The sequence below is a fragment of the Eretmochelys imbricata genome, chromosome 16 (assembly GCF_965152235.1).
Source record: "Eretmochelys imbricata isolate rEreImb1 chromosome 16, rEreImb1.hap1, whole genome shotgun sequence".
NCBI lineage: Eukaryota > Metazoa > Chordata > Testudines > Cheloniidae > Eretmochelys > Eretmochelys imbricata.
In genome coordinates this window covers 18,069,648-18,094,070 of record NC_135587.1, presented here as the reverse complement: position 1 = coordinate 18,094,070, position 24,423 = coordinate 18,069,648, and the positions used below count along the sequence as shown (strand labels likewise).

Here is a 24,423-nt window from a genome sequence, read left to right as displayed (position 1 = left end):
AAAAAATTTCAGGAGTTTCCAGAAATGAAATTTACCATGGCTTAGAGAAGACAAAAGGAGGATAAAAATGGGGCTTCGTTAGATCCCTGTTTTAAACTGGTAACAGTACGATCTGTGGATGAATGGAAATTGCAAAGGTGCATTACACAAGAAAACAGAGAGATGTGCTGCTCGTTTGATCATTACTTCACCAAAACAGTACTTCCAACCTCAAGCATTCAAAAAGCATGAGTCAGGGCCCCCCAAAACCACAAGTGGCAAAAATCTTGAGATTTTTTTTAAAAAGTAAGTGCTGAGGTTCTTTTCATTTACTTTTCCGTTTCTGAGCCTTGCTTCATGTTTTCCAGCTTTCCTCTGCAACCGCGAGGACTAGACATATCCTTTTTTTTTTCAATGAAAGCTGAGAGCCAATTGATGCCAGGAGCTGGGCACATATATTGCGAGACTTGTGATAAAGTCTTGAGAGTTGGCAACACTGCATAGGAGCACATCCTGGTTGAGAAGGTCAGGGGGAGGTCTACATAGGTCACGTTTATATGTAGTGTAACTCCATGGATTTCAGTGGCATCACCATCTTCTGTCACCCTGGCAACATGGTGTCAGAGTATTGCAGAGTATTGCTGTAATATTGCCGTGGTGCGGCTGGGGCTTGTCATTGTAGATGTCAACGCAACGGTGGCCTCATTGAGCGTGGCCATGGCGTGTTGTGACTGCGTGTCCACCGTGGCATGTCACCATGGTGGTGCCACAGCGAACTGCCGAGTGCCACTCTGTGAGGCACCTCCTGTGTGCGGCTGCGTGCGCCCTTGGCACTGTAACATGACAGACAGCCTGCCTGGAAAGCTGCCTGAGCTCAGCACTCAGACACCCTTGGGTGCTAGGTGCTGAGGCTGCAGCAGGTCCAGGCCCACTACCAGAGCCAGCCTGCCTCGCCCCCCACAGGCAGCAGGCCTTGTTTACCTCCCAGCCTGACTCGCCCCGCCCACAACCTCCCGAAGACTCCGAATCACGTGATCCTCAGCCGGCGCTTCTTGCGGCCCTCTCCAGAATCACGAGACCGCTTTGAGGCCGCTTCGCTCCCTCTTGAGATAACTCCGCGCCATTTCGGTGCGGGGCACCCCAAGCCTGGAACGCGGACCGCCGAGGGACAGAGGCCGCTCAGAGGAAACAGCGAGGGCGGGGCGCGGGCAGGCGGCGCCGTATCGCGCAGACGGGGCTGGTCCCGCGCACTACTTTCTGCAGCGGATGGATTCGAGGAGTGACTAGCCAGCCTGGGGGTGGAGAGGGGAGGAGGGAGGGAGGCAGGGCCAAGATGGCGGCGCCCTGTGGGCTAGAGGAGCCCCGAGTGGTAAACAGCTGAGTTGGAGAGAAGGAGGGGTGAGTATCCTGGACCCCCACCCAGGAGGGAGCTGGGGAAGAGTGAGAGAGAGAAAGGAGGGGGAGGGATAGAAAGAAAAGGGCGTTGGAGAAGCTGGGAGTGAGGAGGGGGAGTAAGAAGAGGAGGGATAGAGGGGGAAGTGGATGGGAGATGTGAGGAGGGGGAGGAAGGAGAGGAGGGATGGGGGAAGGGGATGGGAGATGCTAGGAGTGAGGAGGGGGAGGAAGGAGAGGAGGGATAGATGGGGGAGGGGAGAGAAGGGGATGGGAGATGAGAGGAGGGAGGGAATAGATGGGGGATAGGAGAGAGGAGGTGATGAGGGAGAAGAAGGGGATGGGAGATGTTAGGAATGAGGAGGGGGAGTGAGGAGAGGGGATAGATGGGGGAGGAGGGGAGGAAGGAAAGAAGTTGTGGGGGGAAGAGAGAGGATGAATAACGTGTAATTTCCCCCTCCCCACTTGTTTGTGTCCCCCAGTTAAACCTGGTCTTTGTCATCAGCTCCCCCATGTGACTCTGCCCAGACACGGCTCCTCTGGGCATCTCCTTTTAAGATGGTTTCTCTCTCTATTTTGTTTTATTCATCTGGTGCATTGACTGTGGAAGCAGACTCTGCACCTTCCTTTCAAATGCTGAGTGGCAATTTCCAGACCTGACCCCAAGGACTCTCACACATTTGCAAGGGGGACTCATTCCTTTGAGATTAATTTTAAAGCAGTTTTTAAAAGTTTCTTTCTCTGGTGATAAAGGATTTTCTCATTCTCTTGTGGAATGGCTGATGTGTCAAGTCAATGGAAAAATTGCTTGGATACTATTAACTTTTTTAAAAAATCACACTTTTGCTTGAAAATATTTTGTTAGTGTTACAAGTAACACCTGAAAGGACTAAATCTAAGAGGGTAGAGACAAATTATTTTTTTCTTTCTGTCTTTGTTTACTTTGTATGTAATTTGTATGGGGGAAGCAGAATAATACAGTCAGTCTCTTTCTCTTATTGTTTGTGAGAGTCTCCTACAAGTCAACAAGGGAGAGAAACACAGGCCTGTAAGGAGCATGTGGGTCTGAAACCACACAAATTGGCAGGGAGATTTGGAAGCAGCTGGAGTGTACAAAACCACTTGTAACTCTTGAAACTGGATGCTGAGCACCTCCTAGGAGATGCTAGAATTGAAGGTTTTCAGGATGCCATAGGATCAGACTGACAATTATTATAAGTTATTTTCTGTACAAGTCACTGTAAGCTTGTCAGAATGGAAGTGGTATTATAATGATACTGTTAGATCAAATAACTCTTTTCAATTCGTTTGTTACGAACAATATTTTAGACATTTGAAAACAAAGAACTAAAAATTAGATCTTCCACAATGTATGCAGTTTGTTTTACTTTTTTGTGATAAGTAAGAATACACACTTTTTTTTGTTGTGGTTCTTAGTTGATTTCATTTCCTGTTGTGCACTAGTACAAGGCTTTGGTGTTGCATTATAAACACTGCTGGGTAATGTTTAAATGCACACTAAAATCATTAATTAAAAAGAGCTTTATAAAAGAGAGAGTTAGTTTTGTAACTTTTTTTGAACAACGAAGGAGACCCACATGACTTCGTTGAGAAAGCAGGTTTTGTTTAAACTAAAATATGATAAGGTAAAATCACTTAAATTAAAGCAAATCTCAATTCTCTCTTTTTTTTTTTTTTGACAAGGTGTCTAACACTTGAGTATAAAAACTAAGGGTTATATTGACTAAAACTACTTTGCTCTTTGTTAAAGGGCTTTAATCTGTGGTGTATAGTCCAACTACAGATATTTTAATAAACAATCTTTTGGTTTCTTTAGTGACTTCTGGATCAAAACATACATATGTGATCTAGAACTGATGCTGATTAGTAGGATGCTGATTTTTTTTTTTAATCTAACCCTAGCAGTCTTGCACTATCAAAGATCTCGTTCACCTCATGTTGCAAATGGAGTATCTGATCACTGACGCTGGTCTTTACAGGAACTGAATGTTCTACCATAGAAAACAATCAGAAAATATGCCTTCAACAACGACAAGTCAGCAAGTCAAATGAGTAAACACAACATCCTCTAATGGTGTCCTTGGGGGACTGTGGGATTTGTATGATATGTAGCAGCCAGGTGTATGGCTTTTTAAAGGGGTATTATAATGGCTTAGGATAGAATTCACAATGTAGTGGCCACAAACTAGGTCATTTAGTTTAATATAGTCAGTGGGATTACCGGAACCAGAACAGCTGTATTTAGAAAGGCAAATGTTTGCCTTCGGTATGCCTTGTGTATCTGTGCTGTTTTCTTTCTTACCTTACATGCAACCCAGAGAGTATCAAGTATTTTCCTTAATTTCTATGGGAGTTAAAATGCTTAGTCTAACCAGACTAGTTACCTTATCTGTCTTGCACTATATTCAAGAGCAGGGTAGTTGCAGCCCAGTTCAGTGAACATGTGCCAAGAGTACTGTTGTTGACAAAAATTTGTTCTCAAGATTTAGGAGAGGCCTGATGCTTATATATCTCTGTGGAGTGTAGAGCCCTTCCCTTGCCTGTTAGTTTACCTAAGGGATCTGACAAGGTATTTACTATTTAATAAAAGTAGTATAGTAAAATGGATCACTCTGTTCCTTTTTTTAAGTAATCTATTTTGAGTCTTGTAAGCAGAGCTAAAATAAAAAATTCTCTTTCAGGTTAGTAATGGCTTATTAGCAGTAAGTCCATGGCTTCTATCAAAGAGCCAAAGAGTATCAGCCCTACCAAGCTTCATTCCCACCCCCACCCCCCTTTCCTGACGTGCTTTTTTAATTTTCTTCTTTTTTTCCTCTGTCAGGTATTTGTAGGGAAGCAATTAGCATAGTATCTTGGCACAAAACACAATTTCAAGAGAAGCATAAAAAACACTGAATTGGACTCTGCTCTTACAGTCCTAGGATTTGTCTGTTTAACCTTGATTTTTTTTTCTTTTTTCTTCCTTCCTGTTGAGGGTAACCTTTTGCAAAAAGGTAGATGAAAATGGACAGGCTAGGCAACTATGGTTTTAACTCAGTAGTTGGTAAGTAACTAGGTTTAGAATTGGCAGCTTACATTGGACTTGAAAGTGAACAGGGCAGAGGAGATGTGTGATGTGTTACTAGTGGCTAATTCTATTGAAATGCAGGCTGCCACATATTATAACATGCTGGAGTTATTGTTTGGACTGTTGTAATCCCAGCTACATAGTGGTGTTGGTTAAGACTAGACAAGTGTGTGCATCATAGTTGCTAGGTCTGAGAGGAAACAGTGCAGCTTTGTAAGTCTGGGAGTGGAAGGATATCTTGTGCTACTTTCTGCAGCCAGAGGGAAAAGATTAACTTTGCATGGCCTTAGGGTAATTACTGTTTTGACAATTGGAGAGCCCGTGTATTTTGTAGAGTGTGTGGTCAGTGCTTTGGTTAGCTGTTCAGTGCTTCTCTCTCCATACAAGCATTACTCTCTTCTGAGTTGAGTTACTGTTTTTCATTGTCACTTATTTCATCCATTATCTTTGTGGCAATGATGATAGTCTTACCTGAAAAGGAAGTGTACAAATGGGCACTGTTAGGATATTGATGGCAGTAGAACCCATGGTGACACATAGGCTCTCGGAAGTCTTGTATCTCAAGCGAGAGGAGACAGGATTGATCATTTTGGGACTGTATGTAAGTGCTCCTGAGGATGAGGAGCAATTGCTTATCAATTTCTGAGTTCTCATTGAAACGAGTGATTACACCACCGTTCACTCCCATTGTCCACTAATGCTGGTTAAGCAGCACTTTGTGGTGTCTGCCTAAAATACTAATTAGGTGGAGTAGTATGAGCCTGAAGGTTTGTCATACCATAGCCAAGTCTAATTCCTGATTGTGAAGAGTCCAGGATGTTAGTGGAGGTCATGTGCTGTTGAAGCATTTCTGTGTTTGGTAACATTTAGTCCCCCTTATGGGGTGCATCTTGAAACAATTTGTTGGCCTCTTCTCCCTCCCCCCCGCCAAACGTAAAGTCATGGCAAGTGGGGTGAAATACTGATGTCAGCAATACAAAAAGTGCCTCACTTGTCTGAATCTGTATTACTATAGGAAGTGGTATTACCTTTATGGAGGAAATGTGTGTTCCTTTCTTCTGCTTGGGATAAAAGCTCACAACAGAAGAAAATTTTCTCTTGACAAAAATGTGTGTGGAAGTCCTGTACCCTGTAGAGAGATCCCATTATCTCTTTCACTGTACAGATGCTTTGTTTACCCTTTCCCTTCTGGCCTCAGTCTATTGTTCCTTGACTGGTTACAATGACTTGTGGGCAAACTGCACCTTGAAAAGAACACATCGTTTATAGGTCCCATAATTGAGGTTTCCTGGCTTCTCCCTCTTTCTCTGTAGGCCAATTCTTTAGTCCTACTGCTTTGACTCATTTAATAAGATTCTCTTTTGTGAAAGCTCCTGAATGTAAGATTAGGATAATTTGCTATAGCTATTTCTAATTTTTCAATGGGAGGGGATGAACTTGTGTGTGTAAACACTTAAACAAGTTCACTTTTTTTTTCTTTTCTTTTTTTAATACCCAACCAAGGGATCTTGACTTTCCTTGTAGAAGATTTTAAAATTAGCCACAAAAAAGGTATAAATACTAGGGGCTAAAATACCTAGTGATAAACTGGAAGAAAAGTTATTGATTCACCATTGTCATCCTGCCAACTCCAAGCATTGACAGTATCTTGCTGAATTTACTGTCTCTAATAGGGGACTGAGAGCATGCAAACTGGGAAATAAGGAATTTTGTTTTCAGTCTGTCTTGTGCACAGTGTAAACGGCGATAAAGGAAGTGACTTTTCTTCACATTAGTACAAGGGTCAGATGGAGAGCTGGTTTACTACTGACAATATTCCAAATCTTAGTTGGATATAATAATACCAAACAGCTATGATAATCTTCATCTGAGGATTTCTGTGTTTTACATAGTAGGGTTAAGTATCTATATTCCCCACCTTACAGAAGAGAAACTCAAGTGATGTCTGTGTTTTTTGCAGAAGATTATACAACAGGTGTTTGGACAGGAATGGGTATACATCTTCCAAACCTGTGTTTTTCATTGGAACACATTGCCTCCTTATAGATGTTAAATACTTCCCAAAATTGACTTTAAAATGGATTTAATTATTAGAGGACAACTTGTAGCTTAGTCTTCAAGAGTGATGTGGAAATATGAGTTCCTTTGTCTTACAGTGAGCATCATAGACCAGGTTGATCAGAAAGCCACAATTGACAGCTTAAGACTATATCAACAAATAATTCATTTGAAACCCTGTGTCGGCAAAGTATTTAATTTGCCTTAAACGTTTTTAGTTAATGGCATTGTGTTACTTGCTGTTTTTCATTTAACTTCAGCAATATATCAAATCGGGTTGCAAGATGCTGTACAGTATAAATTTGAACCTTTTATTTAGAATGTTTTTACACGTTTAAAAAAATCAGCTTATTGGAGTGAAGATTGTTAGTACTTCTATAAAAATAGAGCAGTAATAATGTACAATCCACTGACTGACATGTCTTGTAGGAATATTCTGCATTTACTGGCACAAGGTCACTCCAGGGTTTAATTAGTTAGGGAACCGAGTAATTCTTTTAGATAACTACATCTCTGATAGAACAGCCATGTTCTTTACTATCCTCCTCATCTTTGTCAGGTTTTGTGAAGACTAAATTTAAACAGATTGACACCCTAAAGTTTGACATTCATTTATCTGCAGAACAGGTACATCACCAAGAATGCTTCCCCACACTCCTCTCATCGTGTTGTGGAACCTTGTGCTTGAGAGACGTATCTGCTTTTCCTACATGGGCATTTTTCTTAATTTCCCACTGGTATACTAACACCAATATAGCTTCACGTGCTCTAATGATAGCAAGCACACTAGTGAGGAGCTGCTGTTGGTGTTATTACCACTTTCATCTAGACCTATTCTGAGCATTTATAGAGGATGCTTTTTTTTTAAATGAAAGTCTACACTCTGTCTACAGTAGTGGAAACCCTACTGTAGGTGTACCTGCCTTGGTGGTATGACAGAGGGAGATCAGAAGAAAAAGGACAGTGTAGACAAGTCCATATAGAGTAAAAGAGTAGGCTAGAACTTACGCCCCTTCTGTTTTTGGCCTCTGGGTCTCAAAATAGGTGTCGCTTGTCACTGTTTTGATGTGGATATGTGCACTAGTAATGACTTAGATCACCAATTCTGTTAATTTAGGCAACCAAATAGTTGTGAAATAATAACTTTACTTCACTATTGTTCTGGAATGGATTCACCAGCATCCTATGTTTGGCAGATTCCATATCCCAAAAAACAATTGAGGCATCAAGCTCTCTAACTCCATTATATAATCTTGCAGATAGTGGCCACGGAAATCAAGGAACGGGCTGCTTGGTTGTAGACCGTGCTGCTTGCAGGCAAGCAGTTTTCTCCCATACAGTTATGCCAATGTACCTCAATCCTGATGTGTAATATGCCTATTAAAAATGTGGATGTCTCAGGTGAAGGTTTTAACTGTCAAACTTAGAGGTGTAGACCTACTCAGAGGGGAGTTTGAGACTAACCCACTTGTGGTCTATTCAGGGTTTGAATGCAGTTGCTGAAGTGAAAGGCCAGTGCATTAAGTCTCTTGAACGTAGGCTAGAGAGCGGGCTAGCTGTTTTTTTGTGTTTTGTTTTTTGTTTCCTTTTTTTAATAAAGGATTGTGTGTTTTATTCCTCTCTCTCCTTCGTATCTCAGTTGCCTTAATAAAATGCAGTCCCTTTCCCAAAGGCTCACATTTTAACTTTGGCACACTCTGGATGCTCGTGTGGTCCAATCCCTGTAAAAATAAAGAACCACCATCTGCTTTGGAAAACACTTGAAAACAAGCTGCTGATGAGAATTTGAAACAGGTGTTAATAGTCTCCTGTTAAGTATCTTCCATTGGAAGTCTTGCTGTTGATCCCAGTTGGAATCGTCAGTCAGAGCCTAACAGTCAGACTGTGTGAAGGGATAGCTTTTACATTTGAAACGTTTGACTATTGAAGGACTCTGAACATAACACTGCTTGTTTATAAATGGACTGTGACATTTCACTTTGACTGTCCAGCCATGACTGCTGAAGACTGAATTAAAGTTTTATTGCTAAAGGGAAGAGCAAAGTGTATATGCTCTAGCCATGCTAGTAACATAGATTATTGGAACATTTATTGGATAGTTTGTTGCGAAAGATATAGCTCTTGCAAAAACAACTAAGTTGCCAACTTTGAACTTGCAACCATTTTCCTCTTACTCTTCACACTTCTGTCTTTCTTCTGTTGGGAATGGTCAGTGGTTATCACTTTGTTAATCTTGTCTTTGTTCCTACACATGAATGTGTATTTTTCCTCACTGTCCATCCTGAGAATGACAGGCAAAAACTTAAGTAAACTAAACGAGTAATGAGATTCACTGGAAGAAGAAATGGTATTTCTAAGTCAGTTAATTGGAAAACTGAAATACATCATAAGTTAACCTACATCATTTCTACTGTATAAATTGCTCTATAAGTGCTAAGAAATAACCCCTCTCACCGCCCCATACAAAATCAAGCCCACGTGCATAATAAGTTTTCAAAAGCACCTCTTTTGAAGGTGTATAAATATAACTTCTTGGCTGCCACTCTACCCAGTTACACCAAAAACCTTTTTCTTCAGAGGATCAAGTGATATCGCTCCCCTTTGAGGGGCCTGTGCTTATTGCTTGTATAGGGATTGACTCAGTGGTCTAAATCTTTCTCCTTTTCTAACTTTTGCGATTCTATGCAAGGCCAGGCAGCTGTATTGTGACAGTCCCTCAGTAGGGTATCTGGTGTGTCCATGGCTTCACCCGTGAACTGGATAAACCCAGCTCACGTTTTAAAACACAGCTTATAAGTAAAGGTACTGAGCATGAGAATCATTGAAGTGTCAGGCTTAATAATTATATGATCTTATAAATGTCTGAGACTGCCCTACAACCCCCAGCTAACTCATAGCAGTGTGTCCAAGTAATAGAAATGGCCCAAAAGTTTAGGTGTGTGAATGGAATTATTTTCTGTAATGAATCATCTTGAGATGCGCAAGTGTGTTTATTTTTATATATATGTATGTATATAAAAAAGTACAGCTTCCTTTTTTTTGAAGCAATCCTGTCAACATAAAACATGTTTATTTAAAGTCCTTGATTCTGTTACTAACACTGTAGATAAAACTGAATTTTAATCTTTTATTTTCTACAGTTTTAATTTTAGTTTTGTATCTTGCTCAATTTGGACAGCAAAATGAAATGGTCCTCTTCACTTCTGTCTAAAGTCCTCTTCTCTGCCCAATTATTTGGGTTCATGATTCTCTAGGGGAATGTTTAAATACAAAAATCTTGTGTTTATTAAAGGTATACACTAAAAAACTTCTCTTCATAGCAGATTTTGTAAATTCATACCATTAAGCACAAATATGAATGTGGAAGCCAACATTTTGTTGATTCTCTTGTGGCTTTAGGCTATCAAGAACCAGAAGAAGTAACCATGCAACTTATTTGGTTGTTACTCAAACTGGGGGCTGATGTTGTAATGCAGGAACGACAAAACTGCAGTGAAACATAACAGCAGGCTTTTTCAACTGCTTTATAACAGTGTTAATGGTAGCATATGCTAACCTCTGTCCTTTTTTCAATTCAGTGATCATGAAAGGTGCCAGATTGACAGCACTGGAAACTGAAGTCCTACTTGTCCACAGAACAGGTACAGCATACCCAATAGCAGTTAAAAGCTTCCCCTGCATGCTCTGTTGTATTTCAACCCTGATTTTGAGGGAGGACTTCTGAAGGGGGGAGAACAGTTCAGGACTTGTAAAATTTGTCCAAAACCTACTAGCCAGAGGTAAATACAAAGGGTAGGGCCCTCACCAGTGAGATTATTGGTGGGGGAAAGCCTAGTGAGACACCAAGGCCCTTCTGCCACGTCAGCTGCTGGTAAGTGTGCTGTCCCTGGACGCTGCTGGAAGGAGGGAAACTCCATCATTTGCATCAGGTTGTGACTAGTAAGCATCTTATCTAAAGCCCTTCCCTAGCTGCTAGAAGGGAGGAGGTTTCTGTCTTGTCTTCCTACTGCTAAGTTCCTGGCTGCTGTGAAGGCAGGGTTGTCACCACTGTTTCTCAACCTTTTTTTTTTTTTTCATTCCTTCTCCTTGAATAACTCAAGTGCCTGTCTCTGTTCATAGCTTTCCCAAGTAGTGTTGAGTGTGTGAAAATTCTTGATTCATTACTGCTCACAACATTCTGAATATTGGCACTGAAACTGTCCGGAGTTTTGTTATCTTCATACTGTTTCTTGGTAAAGCTACGAACAGCAGTAGTCACCGGAGCCATCCTAGCAGGTTTAGGAAGACGGCACTACAGCTGGTTTTATTTGCAAACATAAAAGCTAGGAATTTAACTTTTTAAAAATGAAAGCCTGAAATCTGCAGAAATTTTTGGCTTAAGTCCTTCTCTTCCCACTCTAAGGGGTTCTCGGAATTCCAGTTGAAGCTCTGAGTATCAATCCATTTCCTCCTCTTCTCCCCCCCCCCCCCCCCCCATCCTTTCCAAACACTCTTTCCAAAAGTTTGTGTGATGGTGAAGTAATGTATTGAAATCATTCAGTTTCCATGAATCTAGGACTTTTCAAATATAAAAGTTTAAGCCTGTGTGACTGTCTTTCTGGAGCTTGGAGAGTTTGGTTTTGCTGGTCCCTGACCAATTTTTACAATGACTGTATAGCAGCACCTACCATAATGGGGATTGTAGCCTTTACTTTATTACTTGTATCCATTTGGTGGGTTGTGTTCATGTCTTGAATTGGCATTAATATTTTTCTTTTCAGAAGAGCGGGCATAACACTTAGCTGTTCCCAATGCTGGAAGCAAAGAGTAAAGAAAGATGCCACAACAGTAGTTCGGACTTCATCCTGTAGACCCATGCACACTCTCATTACCTTCGTATTTGGGAATGAGACAGGATTAAATGTTTAAGATAGGCATTTTCACAATGAATGTTGGAGGGTTTGAATCAAAGTGAAGGATTTGGTTTCCTTGTTCCAGTACATATACACTTGAGATACTTGCAGTTTTCAAACACTCTCTTTTTTACAAAAGCAAATGCACTTCATTTTCAGAATCTGTTTTAATGCAATATGATGAGTGAAACTTTAAATGCACAAATCAGGAAATTCAAGGCAATGGTTCCCACAGTGACCAGAATTCTGCTATCCTGTACTTAGTATTACTGTATGCTGTTAAATTTGTGTTTTAATACATGCAATGTAGCCACATAGCAGCTGTTGTCAGGAAATTCAGTTATGGTTACTACAGCTGCTGTTACTTGGCTTTACTGCATGTAGTAAGTCACACACTGAGCAGCACAACTTAATACAAATACAGGCAGGCCAGGGAGGTTCTGGTTACTGTGGGAACCATAAGTTAGAATTTTCTGATTTGTGTATTGAGTTTTGCTTACAGTATTTAATTAAAGCAGTGTTTAAAAATTAAGTTTGCTTACCCTTGCTGCAAGATAATGGTTGTATCTTTGTTTTTCATTGAACATATCTGAGTTAAGAATATCAGAATTAAAGGTGATTAGAAGATCTCATTGTCAGTCAAGTTATTTACTTGAAAGAGATTGGAAAATGAATTTTCTTTATAAAATGTTAGAGACTAATAAAAATTGCACATAGAAGACTTTTATTGGGAGCTATTTACCAAACTTTTATCAGGTTGTATTTGTCACAATTGATAACTCTGGATGCTACCCGATTGAAAAGGGATTCTTTACAATTTGAGACATTTGCTATCCCATCTATGTGTAGAAGATTTAAATAGTTGACACCTGTTATAACAGACACACTTCAAGTAGACTCTAGAGTCAAATTAAGCCTCATCCTGTCCTTTTTTTTTATGGGCAAACACTCCAATGTGAATGAGAGTTTTCTGTGCATATCTAGGTTAGGGTCAATAAGACATTGCCCTTCTTAGTTATTTACCAAGCTGCCTCTTCACTAAATTGCATTTGTCTCTACTTTTCCATTGACCAGCTGGTATACATTCTTAAAATCTTTTGGTTATTCCTTTTGTGTGCTACGAGCACACTCTTCTCAAATTAGAAATTGTACTAAATAAGTTTTCTTCTAGGCTTTCTAAAAATGTGGTGTTCCTAAGCAAACGTTTGCTTCATACTTTACATTCTTTAAGGAACCTTTCACTCAAGATCTGTGTACTGAGCTTCAGGCTCTTTAAATGACGTGCTCTCTAATACAGTTCAGTACCTCTGGGGAGAGCCATATTTGAGTGGTAGTATGGAGATACTTTTTTAGATTTTGTTAGTCTCTCTAAGGTGCCACACGAACTCCCTTCTGTTTTAGATCACTTGAACTTAAACAGAAGTCCTTTGCCTCCTCTGATATTGTTGACCTTAGTGCGCTATGGGGGGAGGGGATTAACCATAATTTACTTAGAGCTGCCCCTCTTATCTCCCCTAGGTAAAGCTCATGGAGTGCTTCAGCAAATTATCTTTGCATCTGCAAAGGCTGACCCTTTCTGATTTCTAAGTTAACCTTGTCTTTATTGAGCAACTAGCCCTTGTTCTAAAATAATAAAGCTAATCCATTTTAACGCTTTACTAGAAACTCTTGGGAAAAAAGTACAACTTAAAGAGTCTTATTTCTCTGCTCCAGATTAACCAGGTGATTTCCATGTTTTGTTTATTTTATATACATATGTGATATGTTCCTTGTTTAGCACAGTTCTAACTCTTATCTACTGGGATTTATTTTCTAGATTGTTCATACTATAAAATCAATAGTTGCCTTTCCAATTTGAGTGTAAAGGTCGATTATAGAATAACTTCTAAAGTGAGACTTGTTAACACTGGTTCTCACTTGGAATTAGAGAGTTGTGATGCTTGCATTCAGAATGTCAAGCTGTCAGCACTGCAATGTAAAGCTGACATCAAAACCAGACGATGGCAAGTGTCCAGTTTGCTTGGCTACAGCCACGGTAACTTGTTTCAACTATTCAGCCTAGATTTCAGTATTTGCAAAATGCAGATTATTGTGGTAAGACTAAAACCAGGCTCTCTGTGGTTACCTGATAAAGGCTTGTCTTTCTATCACAGAAAGAGATTATAATTGGTAATAGTTGCTTATTCAGCAAGAACTAACTTATCTGAGATTTGGTGATCTAGTAAATGTTTTAAATGGCTTTATACCATATTTTTCCTTGAAGGACCAGGAAGGAGGTTGCCCAGAAGCTTGAATAACTGAAATGAAAACATCAAAGTTTAGTCCTTCAAGGTAGAAAAAGAGGGGAAACTTATAACTTTAAAGTTTACATACAGCTGATGATTTAACATGTTTTTTGATTCACAAGTGAGATTAAAGGGACCTTCTACAGATTTCCTTTAAGAATACATTACGCTAGAAGGCAGAGGTGGTTCTCCCTCTGCCCCCCCCCCGAAGTGTTACGAAGCACTGCAGTTGCAAGTAGGATGTAGAGTGTGGACTTGTGTATTTTGCATGGCATGCTTCTGTATGAAAGATTCAAAATGTAATACAACATTTTTCTAACTCACAGGCTTGCTCTCTATATTAAATTGAAGTAATTTCTCTTTCCTGCTCTGACTGAATCTTCTCTACTTCAGTCCTTGTTTAGAAAAACATCTCAATACATGTGAAAGTGCTAACTGTGGGTGTGAATCTGAACTTTGTATCCTACCCAGTTTCTTAATCCTGGGTAGTCCTGATAAAGTTGACACTGACTGAATCTACAGCTAAACAGTCTAACAGATAAACTACAGCATCCCATTCCACTTGACCCATAATAGGCTGTGATCTTCTTGCTGCAGTTGATTTGGCTCTTGACTTCAAGAAAACAGAGCAAGATACTTTTAGTGAACTTCTCTCCAGTTTGACTCATGTTAGAATTAAATGTTTCACCTTACGTTCTTAGGAGCCATGATTTAACTATTTGTCAAGTGACTGGTTTGTTTTCTGTTGTTCACTTTTTCCTTCACCTTTATGCTAAATGCTTAGCTTGCTATTGTCCAGCTAAATATAAACTCTGACTTTGAGGGTTCCAAACACAAGATGTCAAGTATCCGGGGTAACCATGTTAGTCTGTATCCACAAAAACAACAAGGAGTCTGGTGGCACCTTAAAGACTAACAGATTTATTTGGGCATAAGTTTTTGTGGGCTAGAACCTACTTCATCCACAAGATGATGACTCTCTTGCTTTAGGAAACTTCTAACACAGTCTGCCATTCTTGGTGTATTCATGAGATTGTGATTTCTGCTAGTTGGGCAATAAACCAGGATCCCAGCATTGTTTATTGTGGACTCAGAGCAGGGCGGTATGTGTAAATCTGTGCTTTGACTCCTAATCCACTCAAGTTTGTCTTTGCTCATTTCACTTCCTGTTTGTGATGTGCTGTTAACTGTACTTGTTCCCTCCAAAAAATTAAGTGGGCAGGCTGTAGACTACTAAAGAATGTGACTTGCCATATTTTTCAGAATTTTATCTATATAGGTGATAAAATTATCCTCCCTGTAATTCATACATCTTGTTTCATGAAATCCAAGCAAGTAGTCAGAAATGTCACTGTGCTGGTTTTCTGCTAGTCTAACATTTTGTATACCTTTTGGGTAAATAAAATCGCCCTGTCCCATTTAGTAAGGATCAACATGTTTTAATTTGAATGTAGAATAACTGTCTGTTTGCTGGCGTTACCTGGAGAGGTTGATATTTTACTTTTCCTTTGGGTAAAATAAAGAATGGAATTACATTAGTAAATTATGGAATTTTGGCTACTAGTTATGCACTCGGCAATGGCTTATGCATCCATGTGTTCAAAATAGGAATCTGAAAGGTTAATGTAGTAAAACATTACTGTCACAAAAAGAAAGGGAGTACTTGTGGCACCTTAGAGACTAACCAATTTGTAGCTCACGAAAGCTTATGCTCAGATAAATTGGTTAGTCTCTAAGGTGCCACAAGCACTCCTTTTCTTTTTGCGAATACAGACTAACACGGCTGTTACTCTGAAACCTGTGATTACTGTCATAAAACCTGGTCTGAATGCAGTTCAGTTTTGCCCTATGTATATTAATACAAATGTGCCACTCCCTATTTAGATGTCTATATTGTGAACAAGATTCCTCCTTTTTCAGAAAAGTCATCAAAATTCTTGTCAGCAGCTGGCTTGGTAAACCATATTTTGCTAGTATGGTAAATATTTTTCCTTGCCCCACAGAAACCGTACAAATTGCTAGTTTAGTTGCAGGAAACCTAATGCAATTAGGCTGCAGATCATCCCTTTCTAGGTTCTAATCCAGCTCCATACTACTTTTATTGGAGTCCCCTTACAGTTGATTGACAGATACCACCATGTTTCTCGGGTCATACTCTTGCACAGTTAACTTCATCTGCACTTTATTACCTCCCCCCACCTCCCCTTTTTCCGTTCTGTACCCTTTCCCACACCAACCTGTCCACTCAGAGTTGATCTCATTCACTAAAGGGCTATGAACCTCTGGAAGAATGAGGAAGGGCTGTAAGTAAGTCTCTGGAATGAGGCTGGATTGCAGCTGACCTGAAAATATGGGAGGAAAGAGAATCTTGAGTATGCAGGCTACTTCCTGAGTGTAGCCTGGTATGTGTGAACTGTTCTAAAGCCGGGCTGCATTAGGGGCCACTGTGGGAGGAGGAGGAGGATTGGTGCTTTCGGGGAGCTATTGCCACTTTGTTCACAGCTGCTTTTTCTTGTAATCATAACTGGCTGACCAGATCTACACTAAAGATTCATAGCACTCTGATGAGAAGGGCGTAATCCAGGTGTCTCAGCCAACATATTCTCAACAAAACAGGGTCTAATGTTCAAGGTTGCATATAATGTATTGGTTTCATTGAGTGTGAAGGGAAAGTTATAAACTTTCTCCCATGCATGTGCATAGGAAAAATATCCCTAGTAGCCTCTTCAATTTAACATTACAGCAGAGTGAGAGCTCTGCTATAGTCAAGATTAAGACCAACTTTTTCTGTTTAAAGCTCAATTCTAAGTGCTCTGAAATCTACATGGTTACATAGATTGACTTGAAAGTTGGAATGCCTCTTGGAGGCTTGGGTTATTTTAGTGATCCAAATTTGGGGGCATTTGACCAAACGGTTCCAGAAATATAGCACCCAGGGAAAAAGCAGTTTTGGTTGAAGTTGCCAGAACCTGTCAACTATCTTTGCTCACTGATAGAGCTCAAACCAGGGCTCAGCTCATTGCACCATGATCTCAAAGATTATCCCAATAGAGTGCATGGCACCCATTGGGGAACATCAAATTAAAATCTTTTTTCAAAAAGAGTTTGCTTCTCAGTTATCAGGCACACAAAGAGGCATGCAAGTATCTCTCTATGCACATGCTCAGTGTAATCTATCTGGAAAACTACCCCATATTACAGGGGCTGGGTGGCTCTGAGGATGTTTTAAGTTCATTGAATCTGAGCACTACCCAAGGCACTGTGAGGTAAAATCCAAGCGAGGGCAGAAATCTGAAGGAAGAAAAGTTGGTATACTGCTCCAGTCTGCCTCTGTCAAAGGGGAGGGGGTTATTTTGGAGAAATATAATCTGAATACAGCAGAATAGTCAGAACGTGCTGAAACTATTTAAAAAAGAAAAAAAAGAAAACTGTGCAAGCAAATGCTTGCTGGGAGGGGAGGGTGATTGGGGTGGAAGAGTAGGTGAAGTGGGAGGGGAGAAGATAGGAGAGTGGGAGGGGGGACAGGGGAGTGAGTGCTTGGAGAGCTGGGAGAGGGCAGGGGCACATGTCAGCCCCACATTCCCCTGCTCTGTGTTTCTCCTGAGGGCATTCTGCACCTAAAAATTCTGCAAATTTTATTTGTCAAATAAATGTGAAGGCTGTAGCATGGCATGGGGGAGCATAGGCCACTGGCTGCACAGAGATGCAAAATTACTGTGCAGCTCTCCCTGGGACCTGGACTCAGCGGTGAGGCTACACCCAATCCTGATACAGCGCAAGGACAGGGCCTGCCCCAGAAACACCCCAGGGCCGTGCTCTCCATACCAGGTGTGTACAGGCAGGCTCAGCAAGGCAGGATCCAAGTGTGGAAGGGTTTAGTGTGGGGGAATCCAGCTGTGGGTTCAGAGGGTTCTGTGTGGGGCAATCTGAGTGTGGGTGGCTCAGTGGGGCATTTGCGTGTGTGGGAGGTCTGGATGCACAGGGGCTTGTTGGGGGGGGCAGGATTCTGGGTGCAATAGTAAGGGTACTCTGCAGGGGGGTCCAGGTGAAGGTGGTTGGGGCTAAGTGAGGCGGGGGGTTGGGGGTGTGGAGGATAGAGCTCATCAGAGGGCTCTGAGTGCGGGGGGCTCAGTGAGGGGTCCAGAAGCTGGGGGAGAGGGACTCAATGGGGTGGGGATCCAGGTGCAGTAGGGGGTTGATAGGGTGGGGATCCAGGTGTGGGTGGCTCATCAGGGTAGTCCAGGGGGAGTGGTGCTCATTTTGGGTGGGGAAGGGGTAGTCTGAGTGCGGAAGGGTTGGGCAGATGGGGGAGCAGCTCCTTGTACAGTGATCCCTCCCCCTGCAGCTGAGGAGAGATGGGTGCAGGAAGTTGGGGAGGGGAAGGAGAGTAGAGTTTGCAGAGCTTATCATGTGGGGTAGAAATCTGAAGGTGGGTCTGACACGGCCCGGATGCTGTGTAGGGAAAGAGGAAGTCCCGTCCTCCCCACCCAGCTGAGCCCAGTGCAGGATAGGAGCCACCAGCCGGGTCTTTCCCAGTCCCACCTCATGTCCCACAGTGATTTACCTCTCTGCCGGCTGCCCTGGGCACCCAAAACATATTGCTGGGAAGGGTTGCATGGCCGCTCTTGTGGCTTTCCTTTACTTCCCTCCAGAAAAATTACTTTGATAGTGAAGCAAAGAAATATATGGGGGACATAAATTCTGTGCATTCACAGTGGTGCAGAATTCCTCCAGGAGTAACACTGTGTGTGTGCTGTCCTTGGGTCCCCAGCCCATCTACAGTGGTGTGACCCTCCCATATGAGCCGGGTTCTGGAGGAGGCTTGCCTATCTGTGGAATGTCTGAGCCCCTGCTTCTTGCCCCTTGTTTGTGCCATGCTTCGGGGGTGGGACTGCACATCTATGGCAGTCTGTTCCCCCCTTCATGTGAGCCAGGTTCTGGAGGTCCCTGAGCCCCTATCCCTACCCCACCATGCAATCTGAGATCTGCGGGGTCCCTGCTCTGCCCCTGCTCCTTATCCCCTATGTGTGCTGGGATCTGGGGGACTCCTGCCCATCTGTGAGGTATGACTCCCCATCTCTCCCCATGTGAGCCAGATTCTTAGTGGGGGGTTGCTTTTCTTTGGCAGGGTCTGAGCCCCACTCCCTTCCTCTTATGTGAGCTAGGATCTAGAGGTCCATGCTCTCTGGGGTTGTCTGAGCCCCCTCTCTGACCCTCTCCCTGTGTGTATGCCAGGATCTGGGTGCCCCATCCCGTCTATGTGGGGGCTGATCCTATCTCTGCTCCCCTGCATGTGAGCCAGGTTCGGGGTTGGGGGGGGCTGCCTTTGTGGGAGTGTCTTAGCTCCTCTCCATACCTCCCCTGTGAGCCAGTATCTGGGGAAGCCCTCCATCTCTGGGTGGGTAGCTTAGAACAGACATGCTCAGAGCATGCACCAAGAACACGCTGCTGAGGCTGCGGTAAGGAACTGAGAGTGGGTATGCTTGGCACACATCTGGAACTCTCCAGCAGTGGGGAAGGTAGAAAAGGAATGCTTACTGATGTGAATGGAGCAGCTCTCTGTCAGAGTTATTATTTCAGGCTGTATTCATTTCCATTAGGTACTCTCATCTCAATGAGAGGTTCTCAGCTGAAAGAATGGGCCAGTTAATATCTCTGAGCCTACAACTAAGGCTATGTCTATGCTACTGCCTATGTTGGCAAAACTTACATCACTCAGGGGTGTGACTGTTCCACCCTCTGAGTGACCTAAGTTATGCTGACATGAGCACTAATGTGCACAGTGTTATGCTGGCAGGAGAGCTTCTCCTGCTGACAGTTTGTTTGTGGGGGTGGGTTTTTTTTATACCAATGGGAGAGCTCTCTCCCATCAGCATAAAGAGTCTTCATCAGACGCACTGCAGTGATGCAGTTGTAGTGCTGTATGTGTAGACATGGCTTAAGTTTGAAACCCACTCTGGGCAGAAATCTGAGTGTGACGGGTTGCCCCCTTTCAAGGTGCCGTTTGATGTGCTGAGATCCCACTGAGTCCACCTGTTCTGCCAGCATAGGTCCCCTTTAACCTGTCTTGCTGAGCCGGGCTATTAAGCCTCCTCTAGTACACACATAGGCAGGGCCACACCCCGCTGCAGACACAGATTGAAGTCAGCTCTGTGTGAGAGGATTCTCCCAGCACTCACGGGTACACCCCTTTTGAGGAATAAACCCAAAATAATACCGTCTTGTGCTGTAGAGAAATATATACAATATAAGCTCATAAATTTGCCCTCTCCCTCACTGTGGAGGAAGATATGCATAACTTCTTGCACTCCGCAGTTAGAAATTGCGCAAACTGGGTTTAATAATAAACCAAACAAATTTATCAAGTATAAAAGGCAGATTTTAAATGGTTAAAGGAGTAGTAAACAGAACAAAGAAGATTACTAAGCAAATAAAACAAAACACGCAAACTAAGCTTGATTCACTGAAGAAAGGGGTTACAAAATGTAATTTCTCCCTAAATGTTGAATTAGGCAGGATGAGGAGTTTCTACAGCTCAGAGTTCCAGATATTTCTTCTTATAGACTGGAACTTTGTCTCAGTCTGGACTCACCCCTGCCTTTCCCTTCAAGTTAGTTCCTTTGTCCCTTCAGGTTCTTTCAACAGTCCTTCCTCTTGGGTAGGCAATGGAAGAGAGTCCAGTTTGCCTTCCTACCCACCCTTAAATAAGATTTACATAAGGCGGGAATCTTTTGTTTCCCAAGCTTGCCCTCTTCCTCCTCTTCCCCCCCCCCCACCCCCCCCAGTGGAAAGTTACAAGAAGTCCAAGATAATGTTTAGTCTTTAGTATTAGGTGACAAGACCACCTGACCTAGTATTGTCACAGCTAAGTCCCAGTATGCCTTCCTCCTAATGGCCCATCAAATTTGATGGCCTGTTGTCTGGTGGGTGTCTTCGAAATACACACCCAGTAATTGTTATAGTCCATATTCCTAACTTTAGATACAGAAATGATACATGCATACAAATTGGATAATCACATTCAGTAAGTCATAACGTTTCCAGTGATATCTTACATGAGCCATCTTGCATAAAACATATCTTAGTTATGTCATATCCATATCATAAGCATATTTTCATAAAGAATATGGAGTGTAATGTCCCACTGAGAATGAGCTGTAAACAGCTTAGAAAAATCTGTCTCTGTCAAGGTTTTTAATCGGAGAAATGTTAGCTGAGTACAGCAGAATATTCAGAAGGTGTGAAACTATTTTTTGAATAGAAAATAAATTACATGTGAGAATTCTCACTGGAAGGGGAGGGGCAAAAGAGTAGGTGGTGGTCGGGGAAAGGAGAAGTGAGGGATGGGCGTATTTTGGGGAGAAGAATAAATGGAAATGAGGAGTTGGGGAGAGCTCAGGTTAAGGGGGAAGAAGTAGGGATTAGGGATAGGTTGGAAAATAAGGAGTGGCAGAGGAATTGGGGGTTGGGGGGCAGTCAGTCCTGAATTCTCCTCTTCTGTATGTGTACTCTAGGATGTAGGGGACCTCTGCCCTGCAGGAGTCTTAGCCCCTCGCCCTGCCCCTCCATATGAGGTGGGGGGACTGAAGGTAATACACGTTTAAACATCTGAAAACACCAGAAAATAAATAGTTTAGATACACATCACCCATGTGGGGTGAGAGCGAGCTGGCCAGAATGTGGTGGGGAAGCGCTAGGTTTGGAGGAAGGGCAGACTAGGTGAGTCTGGGGCCTGAGAGGGGAAGACTGGCTGAAGCAGAAGTCCCAACTGGAAGTGGGTAATGGGAGTGAGGGGCCCAGCTCTGTGCAGCTCATCTACATGTCCAAGGCAGTTTGCCGCCCTTCAGTAAGCTGCTGTCTGTGATACATGTATGCAGAAGCATAAGGCAGGAGAGAGCAAGGAGCAATTTTTCTTATGTATTAATGGCTTCTACAGTGTCAACTAATGTCTTAATGGGATGGGAAGGGAAGGGGAGCAGGAAATGTTGGTGGAGGGCTACATGTTGCGGGGAATGATGGGCCAGGGGGTGGAGAAGGAAAAAGAGAGACATCAGTCTTCTCTCAATGCTTAAAGTTACCTTAACAACCATATAATAAAACTGTCAAGGTTTTGGGACACAGACCATGGATGAGATTTCTCTCACCAGCCCTGTTAGCAACTAGACACTGAATATATTTCAAAGCATGATCATTATTCCCATTCCACTATCACAGAATATACAGGATGAGAGAGGAGCACTGAGGAATCGTATAGCAACTATGTGGCTTCATGGAAAGACCACTTGACTGGGACTATTCCTAGCTCTGCTATTGGCCTGCTGGGTGACCTTTGGCAAGTCATTTCACCCCTCTGTGCCTCAGTATCCCCATTTTACAGATGGGAAAATGATGTAAAGTTGACATTTTCTGGTGAAATGCAGTATATAAAAGCTAGGGGTATGCCTACACTTAAACCTCTACAGTGGCGCAGCTGCACTGCTGTAGCACTTCAGTGTAGACACTACCTATGCCAGTGGTTCCCAAACTAGGGGTGCTGCTTTTTCAGGGAAAGCCCCTGGCGGGCCAGGCCAGTTTGTTTACCTGCCGCGTCCGCAGGTTTGGCCGATCGTGGTTCCCACTGGCCGCTGTTCGCTGCTGCAGGCCAATGGGGGCTGTGGGAAGCGGTGCGGGCCGAGGGACATGGTGGCCGCCCTTCCCGCAGCCCCCATTGGCCTGGACCAGCTAACCGCGGTCAGTGGGAACCACGATCAGCCAAACCTGCGGACGCAGTGGGTAAACAAACCGGCCTGGCCCTCCAGGGGCTTTCCCTGAACAAGTGGCGCCCCTAGTTTGGGAACCACTGACCTATGCCAATGGGAAGGCTCTTCTATCAGTATAGTTAATCCACCTCCACAAGTGGTGGTAGTTAAGCCAGCAGAAGATAGCGCTAGGTTGACAGTAGAATTCTATACCTGGGGTTAGGTTGGCATAGCTATGTCTCTCAGTGGTTTGGATTTTTCACACCTATGAGGGATGTAGCTATGATGATGTAAGTTCCCAGTATAGACCAGCCAAGGGTCTTTTGATTTATTACATAGTTATAGCAGCATATCATCTGCAAACCTGTGTGAGAACTAAAATTGTCTAAATGACCACTATCGCCTATCAGTAAATGTTTCCTTTCTGTTTAAAATCTAGGAAATTAAAGAGCAAAAAATGTCATTAATGCAAAGTTAATGTTTCCTGGGGATAGCTTGTGCCCTTTGAGAAAATTAAATTCAGCAAAACTCAGACTTGTGAAAACCAGGAAACATAGAGTCATGGTAAATGCCAACACAACTTTAACTTTACCCTCTTTCAGCGATGCACCAATACAGCTATGATACACACACTTCCATTCAGTCCATCTTACAGTGAAAAGGCAATTTGTCCTTGCCCTTGTTCAAACACTGAGCCTCTTCTCCCAACACAATAGAACACTTTAAAAAAATTTAACAGCCATTTTATACCGTTTTAGAACTCCTGCACACTTGAACACAGGATACCGCCTAAACTTATCCTTTCCTGTACCCATCATTAAATCCAGACTGCTCTCATATCCCACTTCACTACTGGCAGTACCATGGCAAAGAGACCCCCAGTGCCTTGCCACTGATACAACCTACACAGTTCTGCATTGAAATAGTGTAGACTGGAGCTTCATGGCACATATGCACCTCTTTCCTTTGATAATATACATAGGGGACTCAGGCCCAGATCTCCTAAATCACAGCTTTCCCAGCAGTGTGTTCCTGTTGCTAACAGTGTATTCCTTCACCATTCAATACAGCTATACCTAACACTGTGACTACAGCTGGAGCGCATGCATATAATTCCCATTGGCTGTTGCCAGCTCTAGTGGGGCAGAGTTAAGGTTCTCTGAGCATTTACCTTAACTCTGTATTTCCTGGTTTTCAGAAGTTCGAGTTCTGCTGAACTCGATGTTCTGGAAGGGTACAAGCTATCACTGGGCAGCCTTAATTCTGCACTAACAAACGTTTTTGGCATTTAACTGTCAAAAAGGGTAATATTGCAGCTACCAGTATAGCAGTGATGAGGTCTTTGAGATGAGAGAGATATATTCTGTTATCTGTACTCTGCTCTGTCTTCCCAGTGTGGTAGGGGCACCAATGAGGAACCTGAAGAAGTTTTAACTTGCACATTCATATAACACGTGCATAAGCCTACAGTAGTAAACAGAATGGCCCAGCAAGCAAATATTGGTGAGCTCCTCTCTATGTTGGATTCTTCAGTTCTGCTTGTCCAGGAAGATATAACAGCTGTCTTCAAAGATAACCTCAACTCTGGTATGTGCCTCTTAGATGTTAAACTGGAGGGTTGGAGGAACCTTTGTAGAGAAATAAGCAAAAAGTTGAAGTTCCCTATCAAATCTACTCATTATCTCCTGCAAATGTGACTGACTTTGAAGAAACCCTCTGTCAGAGGCAGTGATTGCTTCAAGGATTAATGCTCCTTATGTTCCTCCTGCTAAAAGAGGCACTTCTTGGAAGGTCTGATAAACTGTAACTCCTGGTTCCTTGAGACTGTCTTCTTGACCCTTTTATAAGGTTACTACGGTTTTGTGGTGTACTAAAGAAAACATGCACACCCCGGTTTTAAGTAGATATCATGCTCCCTTCCTACCAAGTACGTCCAACAAGTGAAGGTGTTTCATCCACTTCAGTCGCTTCAAACAATGCCTTCTCCTTGT

The 24,423-nt window shown here is 42.6% G+C and overlaps 1 protein-coding gene across 2 annotated transcripts in view; it reads left to right on the top strand.

The window, feature by feature from the left end:
- The first annotated feature begins 1,252 nt into the window (after positions 1–1,252).
- The window catches only part of TSC1 (TSC complex subunit 1), a 58,078-nt gene continuing 34,907 nt past the window's right edge, over positions 1,253–24,423 (top strand). For both annotated transcript variants that reach the window (XM_077836005.1, XM_077836003.1), the window contains exons 1-3: positions 1,253–1,377; positions 10,096–10,158; positions 23,827–24,019. In XM_077836005.1, the coding sequence (XP_077692131.1) occupies positions 23,914–24,019 (106 nt within the window). In that variant the 5' untranslated portion in view covers positions 1,253–1,377; positions 10,096–10,158; positions 23,827–23,913. The remainder of the gene's footprint in view (positions 1,378–10,095; positions 10,159–23,826; positions 24,020–24,423) is intronic.